Here is a 10,683-nt window from a genome sequence, read left to right as displayed (position 1 = left end):
GCTATCTTATCTTGGCAATGACATTTTGATATGACACCAAAAGCACACTACAAAAAGAAAAATCAAAAGTGGGACTATGTCAAACTTGAAAGCTTCTGCACATCAAAAGAAATGATCAACCAAATGAATAGGTAACCTGAAGAATGGGAGAAAATATTTACAAGCTATATATTGGTTAAGAGGTTAATATCCAAAATATATAAAAAACACATACAAATCAATAACAAAAAACAAAACCACATACAATTGCTTTAAAAAATAGGCAGGGGAACAAATATACATTTTCCAAAGAAGACATCCAAATGGCTAACATGTACATGAAAAGTTGCTCAACATTGTTAATCATCATGAAAATGCAAATCAAAACCACAATGAGATATCACCACACACCCGTTAGAATGGTTATCATCAAGAAGACAAGAGATAGCAGGTGTTTGCAAAGATGTGGAGAAAAGGGAACCTTTGTGCACTGTTGGTGGGGATGTAAACTGGTTCAGCCACTATAAAAAACAGTATGGATTTTCCTCAAAAAATTAAAAATTGTACTACCATATGATCCAGCAATCCTACCTCTGGGTATATATCCAAATGAAATGAAAACACTATATCTAAAAGATATCTGTACTCCTATATTTATCACAGCTTTATACACAATAGCCAGATATGTAAACAACCTAAGTGTCTGTCAACAGATAAATGGATATAGAAGATGTGTGTGTATATATATATATATATATATATATATATATATATATATATATATATACACACACAATATTAGCCTTGAGAGAGAAGGAAATCCTGCCATTTGTGACCACGTGGATGGACTTTGAGGACAGTATGCTAGATGAGATAAGTCAGACATAGAAAGACAAATATATATGATGTCACTTATATTTGGAATTTAAGAAAGCCAAACTCATAAAAATAAAATGTAGAATAGTGGTCACCAGTGGTTGGGGGATGCAGGAATTGGAGACATATTTTATAAGGGTAAAAGAGTGCAACTAGTAGATAAATAAGTTCTGGAGATCTAATGCACAATATAATGATTGTAGTCAACAATACCGCATTGTAAACTTCAAAGTTGCTAGGCTGTGATGTGATTGAAATATTATCTAATGCTTGGTGGTAATCATATTGCAATATATAAACGTATCAAATCAACAAATTGTACATCTTCAACTTACACAATGTTAAATGCCAAGTATATCTCAATTTTTAAAAAGTAGGTAAGTCAAAAACATATGTAGAGCTTACATGTAATAAATGTGACATTTCAAAAAAAATTTAATTTCAATCTTTACGTGTCCTTATGCTTAAAGGCTAAGTGTTTCTCTTATAAATAGCAATTAATTCATTTTTAAAAATCCAATTGGACATTGCATGTCTTTTGACTGGTAGGTTTTGTTCATTTAAGATTATTGCAATTATTGATGTTTTTGGAATTCTTTCTAATATCTTATGTTTAAAATTTCAATTAGTGCTATTTTTCCATATTTATTTTTCTTCTTTGTTTCCTTAAAAATAATATATTCATGTTCCCCTTGAAAAGATAAGACTTTTATTTTACTTTTTCTTTTTTCTATTGAGGTACATTGATTTATAGCATTGCATATATTTCAGGTGTACATCATTATGTTTTGCCTTCTGTATAAACTACATTGTGTTCTCCACGAAAAGTCTAGTTGCAGATCATCACCATACACATGAGCACCTTTATCCGTTTTGCCCTTCCCCAACCTGCTGTATCCCCGTGATAATCACCAATTTGTTTTCTGTATCTATGTGTTCGTTTATCTTCCAAATATGAGTTAAACCATACAGTATTTGTCTATCTCTGTCTGACTTATTTTGCTTAGCATAATTCCCTCAAGGTCCATCCATGTTGTCACTAATGGCAAGATTTCACCCTTGTTTTTGTGGCTGAGTAGGATTCCATTGCATATATATACCTACATCTTCTTTATCTACACATCTATTGATGGACACTTAGGTTGTTTCTAAGTCTTGGCTATTATGAATACTGCTGCAATGAACATAGTGGTGCATATATCTTTTTGAATTAGTGTTTTTCTGTTCTTTGGATAAATGCCCAGAAGCGGAATAGTTAGGTAATAGGGTACTTCTATTTTTAATTTTTTGAGAAATATCCACACTGTTTCCCATAGTGGCTACAGTGCACAGGGGTTCCCTTTTCTCCACATCCTCTCCAACATTTATTATTTCTTGTCTTTTTTTTTTGGATGAGGAAGAGCCACCCTGAGCTAACACCTGTTACCAATCTTCCTCTTTTTTGGCTCGAGGAAGATTAGCCCTTAGCTAACATCTGAGCCAATCTTCCTCAATTTCACATGTGGGTCACCACCACAGCATTGCTGATGAGTGGTGTAGGTCCGTGCCTGGGATCTGAAGCCATGAACCTTGGGCCACTGAATCAGAGCATGCTGAACTTAACCACTATGCCACAGGGCTGGTTCCCTTCTTGTCTTTTTAATAATAGCCATTCAGGGGCTGGGTCGGTGGCATAGTGGTAAGTTTGTGCACTCCGCCTTGGTGGCATGTGGTTCCCAGGTTCAGATCCTGGGCACAGACCTATGTATGGCACATCAAGCCATGCTGTGGTGGCATCCCATATACAAAATAGAGGCAGATGGGCACAGATGTTAGCTCAGGGCTAATCTTCCTCAGCAAAAGGAGGAAGATTGGCAACGGATGTTAGCTCAGGGCCAGTCTTCCTCACCAAAAAAAAAAAAAAAGTAAAAATGAATAAATAAAAGCTATTCTGATGGACATGAGGTGTTATCTCATTGTGATTTTGATTTGCATTTTCCTATTGATCAGTAGTGTTGAACATCTTTTCATAAGTCTGTTGGCCATCTGTATGTCTTCTTTGAAATAATGTCTCTTCAGATCCTCTGTCCATTTTTAACCTAGGTGTTTTTTTGTTGTTGAGTTGTATGTGTTTTTATATATTTCAGAGGTTAACCCCTTATAGGATATATGATTTGCGAGTATCTTCTCTCAATTGATAATCTGTCTTTTCAGTTTACTGATGTTTTCCTTTGCTCTGCAGAAGATTTTTAGTTTGACGTACTCCCATTTTTTTACTTTTTCATTTGTTTTGTTGCCTGACGAGGTATACTCAAAAGATACTGCTAGACCAATTTCAAAGAACTTAGGGCCTATATTTTCTTCTAGGAGTTCTGTGGCTTCAAGCCTTACATTCAAATCTTTAATCAATTTTGCATTATTTTTTGTGTATAGTATAAGATAATGGCCTACATTAATTCTTTTGCACGTGGCTGTCCAGTTTTCTCAACACCAATTGTTCAAGAGATTTTCTTTCTCCATTGTATGTTCTTGGCTCCTTTGTCAAATATAAGCTGTCCATAAATGTGTGGGTTTATTTCTGGGCTCTCAATTCTGTTCCATTGATCTGTGTGTCCATTTTTATGCCAGTACCATGCTGTTTTCATTACCATAGCTTGGTAGTATATTTTGAAATCAGGGAGTCTGATACCTACAGCTTTGTCTTTTTTCTCAGGATTGCTTTGGCTATTTGAGGTCTTTCGTTGTTCCATATAAATTTTAGGATTCTTTGTTCTATTTTCATGAAAAATGTCATAGGGATTTTGATAGCAATTACACTGAATCTGTAGATTGCTTTAGGTAATATGGACATTTTAACTATGTTAATTTTTCCAGTCTGTGAGCATGGAACATCTTTCCATTACTTTGTGTCTTCTTCAGTGCCTTTCAACAGTGTCTTATAGTTTGCAGTGTGCAGGTCTTTCAACTGTTTGGTTAAGTTTATTCCTAGGTATTTTATGTTTTCATTTCAGTTGAAAATGGGATTGTATTCCTGATTTCTCTTTCTGCTAGTGTATTGTCAGTGTATAGAAATGCATCTAATTTTTGTATACTAATTTTGTACCCTGAAATTTACTGCATTTGTTTATTATTATTTTTTAAGATCTTAAAGATCATTTAGTTCAATTGTCTTACTTTTTTTAAAATTTTATTTATCTTTTTTCCCCCAAAGCCCCAGTAGATAGTTGTATGTCATAGCTGCACATCCTTCTAGTTGCTGTATGTGGGACGCTGCCTCAGCATGGCTGGGGAAGCGGTGCATCAGTGCGTGCCTGGGATCGAACCCCGGCCGCCAGCAGTAGAGCACGCGCACTTAACCGCTAAGCCACGGGGCCGGCCCTTGTTTATTATTTTTAACAGTTTTTTGGTGGATTCTTTAGGGCTTTCTATATATAAAATTATGTCATCTACAAATAATGATAGTTTTGTTTCTATCTTCCCAATTTGGATTCCTTTTATTTCTTCTTTTGCCTAATTGCTCTGGCTAGGACCTCCAATACTATGTTAAATAAGAGTAGCAAGAGTGGGCATTCTTGTCTTGTTCCTGTCCTTAGGGTGATAGTTTTCAGCTTTTCACTATTAAATATGATGTTAGCCGTGGATTTTTCATATATGTCCTTTATTACATTGAAGTATTTTTCTTCTATAGCCATTTTATTGAGAGTTTTCATCATAAATGGATGTTGGACCTTGTGAAATTCTTTCTCTGCATCTATTGAGAGGATCATGTGGTTTTTATTCTTCATTATTTTAATGTGGTGTATCACATTGATTTGCAGATGTTGAACCATCCCTGCATCCCTAGAATAGATCCCACCTGATTGTGGTGTATGATCGTTTTAATGTATTGTTGTATTTAATTTGCTAAAATTTTGTTGAGAATTTTTGCATCTGTGTTCATCAACAATATTAAGCTATAATTTTCTTTTTTTTATGTCATCCTTGTCTGGTTTTAGTATCAAGGTAGTGTTGGCCTCATAAAATGAGTTAGGAAGCACCCCCTTTTCTTCAATTTTTGGAAGAGTTTGAGAAGGTTATAAAATCTTATGTGAATGTTTGATAAAATTTACCAGAGAAGCCATCTGGTCCTGGACTTTTGTTTTTTGGAAGGTTTTGATTACTGTTTCAATCTCCTTACAAGTGGTTGGCCTATTCAGATTCTTTATTTTTTCTCAACTCAGTTTTGAAAGGTTATATGATTCTTGGAATTTATCCACTTCTTCTGGGTTATCCAATTTGTTAGCATATAGCTTTTCATAGTATTCTCTTATAATCCTCCCTATTTCTGTAGTATTCACTGTAATTTCTCCTCTTTTTTTCCGATTTTATTTATTTGAGCTTTCTCTCTTTTTTTCTTAGTGAGTCTACCTAAAGGTTTGTCAATCTTGTTTCTTTTCAAGAAACCAGCTCTTAGTTTCAGTGATCCTTTCGACTGTCTTTTTAGTCTCTATTTTCTTTATTTCTGCTCTGATTTTTATTTTCTTTCTTCCACTGATTTGAGACTTTGTTTATTCTTCTTTTTCTAGTTCCTTTAGGTATAATATTAAATTGTTTGTTTGAGATTTTTCTTCTTTATTGAGGTAGACCTGTATTGCTATAATTTTCACTCTTACGACCACTTTTGTTGTGTAGCATAGATTTTGGTATGCTAAGTTTTCCTTTTCATTTGTCTCCAGGTATTTTTTGATTTCTTCATTGATCCAATAGTTGTTCAGTAACATGTTGTTTAGTTGCCACATGTTTGTGAGTTTTCCAGCTTTGTTGTTCTTTCTTGGTATGATTTCTAGTTTCATATCATTGTGGTTGGAAAAGATGCTTGATATGATTTAAATCTTCTTAAATTTATTGAGACATGTTTAGTTTCCCAGCATATGGTCTATCTTTGAGAATGTTCCATGTGCATTTGAGAAGAATATGTATTCTGCTGTTTTTGGATGGAATGATATACATATATCTATTAAGTCCATCTGGTCTAGAGTTTCATTAAGGCCAATGTTTCCTTATGGACTTTCTGTCTGGATGATTTATCCATAGAGGTAAGTGTGTGTTAAAGCCCTTTACTATTACAGTATTGCTGTCAATTTCTCCCTTTAGTTCTGTTCACATTTGCTTTACATACTTTGGTTCTCCTACCTTAGGTGCATATATATTAATAAGTGTTGTGTTTATCATTATATATTGTCCATCTTTATTTATTGTTGTCTTTTTTGGCTTGAAGTCCATTTTGTCTTATATAGATATGGCTACACCCACTTTCTTTTGGTTGCATTTTCTTGGAGTATCATCTTCAATCCTTTCACTCTGAACTTATGTTTGCCTTTAGCGCTGAGATGCATCTCCTGGAGGCAGCATTTTGTTGGGTCTTGTTTTTTAATCCATCTTGTCACCATCTTCCTTTTATTGTTGAATTCAACTCATTTACATTTAGAGTGATTATTGAGATATGAGGGCTTAATATTCCCATTTTGTCTTTTGTTTTTTAGTTGTTCTATATTTATTTCTATTGTTTCTTTTTCCATGTATTTCTATCTGCCATTTCAGTTTGATATTTTCCTCACTTTACTCTTTATTTATGATTTGTGACTCTGCTCTGATTTTTTATTTTGTGATTACCATGAAGTCTGTATAAAAGATCTCACAGATGAGACAGTCCTTTTTCTGCCAATAGCATCTTATTTCCATTAGCCTATGTAGGTAACCTCCTTTTCCTCTTTCACTTTTACGTTTTGTGTTTTTCTGGGTTTTTTTGGCACCAATTATCCTTTTTTGTACTGTGAGTTTGTTACCAAATTGAAGTGGTTATACTTATTTTGGTTGTTACTTTCCCTTCAGCCTTTGTGTTTACTAACCTATTCTGATATCAAGTTGGAATTTTCTGGTTCTGTCTGTCTGTTTATCACCTTTCTCAAAGCTTTGTAAACCTTTGTCTTTTTGCTTCAGGTAGGAGGGCTTCTTTCAACATTTCTTGTAATGCAAGTCTAGTGGTGATGAACTGCCTCGGCTTTTGTTTGTCTGGGAAAGCCTTTATTTCTCCTTCATATCTGAGGGATAACCTTGCTGGATAGAGTATTCTTGGCTGACATTTTCTGTCTTTCAATATTTTGAGTTTATCATTCTACTGTCTCCTAGCCTGTGGAGTTTCTGCTGAGAAATCCACTTATAGCCTGGAAAGGGATCCTTTATAAGTGACTTTCTTCTCTTTGGCTCCCCTTACTGTTCTTTTTTGTCATTGACTTTTGACAATTTTAATATACTATGCCTTGGAGAAGGTCTTTTTGTATTGAGATAATTATGAGTTCTATTAGCTTCATGTACTTGTATATCCAGATTCTTCCCCAGGTTTAGGAAGTTCTCAGATATTATTTCTTTGAATAAACTCTCCGCTCCTTTCCCCCTTTCTTCTCCTCTGGGATCCCTATTATACTTATATACCTTTTCCTAATTGACTTGGATATTTCTCATAGAATTTCTTCATTTTTTAAGAAAATCATAGTTCTCTTGTCTTCCACCTGAATCATTTCTAGATTTCCACCTTCAAGCTCATTAATTCTTTCTTCTGTAGGGTCTGCTCTATAAAATAGAAAACGCTTTCTATTTTATTTTTCATCTCATTAATTGTGTTCTTCATCTCCAGAAATTCTGTTTATTTATTTACTTTTTTTAGTGTTTCAATCTTCTTAGTGAAGTACTCCTACTATTCATTAATTTTATTTCTGAGCTCATTGAACTGTCTTTCTAAGTTTTCTTGTAACTCATTGAGTTTCTTCATGACAGCTATTTTGAATTCTCTATTACTTAGACTGTAATCTTCTGTAACTTCAAGTTAGGTTTCAGTAGAGTTGTCATTTTCCTTCTGTTCTGCTGTGTTACTGTATTTCTTCATGGTATTTGATGTGTTGATCCTCTTGTTGGTGCATTTTGCAGTAGTAAACACCTTTCTTGTTGGGTAAGGTTTTATTACTCTGGTTCTGAGCTGCTTACAGTTTAATTTGAGAGCCTACACTTTCCACCCTCCACTGCCTCTTCTAGTGGTGTCATCAGTACCATCCTTGTGCTGCTTGTGCCTCTGCAGTTGCTGGTGCCTTGCTGTTTATGATGTCACTGCAGTCTCAAGTGTCAACGCCATCACTTCTCTTTCTTCCAGGGTTGCCTGTATCTCATGTTCCCCCACTGGCTCTCCACAGGCTCTCCATGGGCTTGGGTGCTGCTTCCCCATGCACCATCTGTCCTTTTGCTCCCATGTTATCAGGGAGATCTGGCAGCATCATTGCCAGGGACATTGGGTTCATGGTGTCACTGTCAATGCTGGGACCCTGGGGTCTTGTATGCAGCCCCTGCTGCTGGTGAAGCTAGTATCAGGGGTGCCACCACAGAAGGCTGGTTCATGGGTTCTTCTGTGGTTCCTGAAGCCTCAGATCACAATTGCCACCTGCCACTGCAGTGGGAAGGGCAGGGGCTAAGCCACAAACATTGCTGGTCATGCAGCTTCTGGTCACTAGTGCATGCTGGTGTGGTTTTTGAAACTTCAATTCAGGGCAACCCACCCCTGCCAGGTAAATCAGCATTTTGGATCCTGTCCCCCCGCTGGAAAGCCTGGTATCACTGTCTGGAAGGCGGAGGGAGATGGATAACTGGCTAACTCTGAATCTTCAGGATGTGTGCAACACCCACGACCGCTTGGGGGGTAGGATATAAGCCACCAGTGCCATGTCTGTCCCTGAAGCCTCTTGTCACTGATATGCATGCTGGTGTGAGGATCTGCATTTTAGATTTCTCCCACTGCATGCTGACGTGATGAACTGATTTTCAATTGATGCCACTTTGCGAGGTGGAGGGAGCTGCTCCCCTAGTTCCACCACCTCCTGGAGGTACAGTCCACCCACCTTCAGATGTATAGATGTATAGGTCTCTCAAGAGCTCTGATGTGTTGTGCAGGGAGTCCTTTGTTGGTCAATGAATGTCTGACTGGTTATAACTTAGAGGAGAAAGACAAAGGGAAAAATTCACCTTGCCTTGATGCTGACATCATTCTTCTATTTGCAGGAAATGTTTAATAACCTCAGAGATTTCAGACTACATTTAATAAAAATGTCAAAATAATTTTACTAATTTTTTTCTAACTTAATAATGTCCCAATGATATTTATAAGAAAAGTAAATAAACCTGTATTGGAGGCCTGGAAAATCAGGTATGAAAAGTTATATTTACATAGGGCCACAATTACCTTGGTATCCTGAAACCACACAAAACAATTTGAATTTAAACTTTGACCTGTAGCTTTGCTTATAGTCACAAGCGTGTCCTTTTCAAAAGTCCTGCTCACCTGCTAAGAGACCACATATCTCTTCATCAGCTTCCTGAGAGCTGCCACCACCTCTTTGTTCCTCAGACTGTAGATGAGGGGATTCAGCATGGGTGTAAGGATATTGCTAAAAACAGAGAGAACCTGGTCCTGCTCTGGACTATGGGAAGAAGTAAAAGTCATGTAGATAAATATGTTTGGGCCAAAGAAGAGACTCACCACAGTTAAGTGAGAAGAGCAGGTGGCCAGGGCTTTCTTCTTGCCTTTGACAGAGTTCATATGGAGGACAGTGAGAAAGATGAGAGTATAGGAAGCTGTGATGAGACTAAAAGGCACAACGAGCAGTACAATGCTTGTCACCACCACTACTGACTGATACACTGAAGTGTCTTCACAGGAGAGCTTAATGAGGACTGGGACTTCACAGAAGAAGTGGTGGATCTCCCTTGACCCACAGATGGAGAAATGCATAGGGTAGACCGTATGGATAAATGAACTTATAGAGCCTCCAGTCCAACATGCAGCCACCATGTGCAGACAGAACCTGGGGCTCATGATGGTAGGATAACGCAGTGGGTTGCAGACAGCCACATAGCGGTCATAAGCCATGAGAGTCAAGATGAGACACTCTGACATTCCCATCATCAGGAAGAAGAAACTCTGGGTTCCACAGCCAATCCACGATATGGTCCTTTTCCCTGTGAAAAAGTTAGAGGCCATCTTTGGGACAATGGTGGATGTTAATGTCAAGTCAATAAGGGAGAGTTGACTGAGGAGAATGTACATGGATGTATGGAGGCGGGAGTCCCCCCAAATCAAGACAATCAGAAGTATGTTTCCCAGAAAAGCAAGGATATAGATGAAGATGATCAGGGAGTTGAGGACAATGGAATGCCAAAACTCAGGAAAGAGTCCCACAAGGATGAAATCAGTTACCAAAGACTCATTTCCATCCAGCATGCCTCTAAAAGAAATATAACAGGGCTGGGGAACAAATCAAATGAGTTAGAACAAACGACATTCAATACAGATCTTATATCAATATGTGGATCTAAAATTTTATAACTTTCTCCCCAACTTTGGACTCGCATAGTATTTGCCATCATCTCATCAGAGGTATTTTAGTATAAGTTTTTGAGCAATTGCCTAAATGTTTGTTAATAGAGAATACTGAAAAGAATATACAGTGCATCTTAACCTCTGTTGAGTTATTTTTCTTTCTTTCTTCCCTTCTTCTCTTTCTTTTCTAAAATTAGAGAATCTTGTAAAAACCATGGATCTACTTTCTACAAATATAAACCTAAAATTTTGTTTATTATTTCTGATATCCATGGACCCTAGTTATTAACTTTTGTATATTTTGGGGAAAAAAGAGAAAAATCAAATTAATTCACTTAATTTAGTTTTTAAAGTTACAAGTTAATTATTAAGCAAAATTTTAACAAAATATCCTATTTATTCACTTTTTGGCTAACTGCCATTATGCCATAAATATGGTAATAAAAGTT

General features: G+C 36.5%; 1 protein-coding gene across 1 annotated transcript; it reads right to left on the bottom strand.

Moving 5' to 3' along the window:
* Positions 1-9,199: 9,199 nt before the first annotated feature.
* Positions 9,200-10,135, bottom strand: LOC131418857 (olfactory receptor 2L3-like). The gene has a single exon (XM_058563445.1). The coding sequence runs from the start codon at positions 10,133-10,135 to the stop codon at positions 9,200-9,202; it is 936 nt and encodes a 311-aa protein (XP_058419428.1).
* Positions 10,136-10,683: the final 548 nt, after the last annotated feature.

The sequence above is a fragment of the Diceros bicornis genome, chromosome 20 (assembly GCF_020826845.1).
Source record: "Diceros bicornis minor isolate mBicDic1 chromosome 20, mDicBic1.mat.cur, whole genome shotgun sequence".
Classification (NCBI taxonomy): domain Eukaryota; kingdom Metazoa; phylum Chordata; class Mammalia; order Perissodactyla; family Rhinocerotidae; genus Diceros; species Diceros bicornis.
This window is presented reverse-complemented; position numbering and strand designations above follow the sequence as displayed.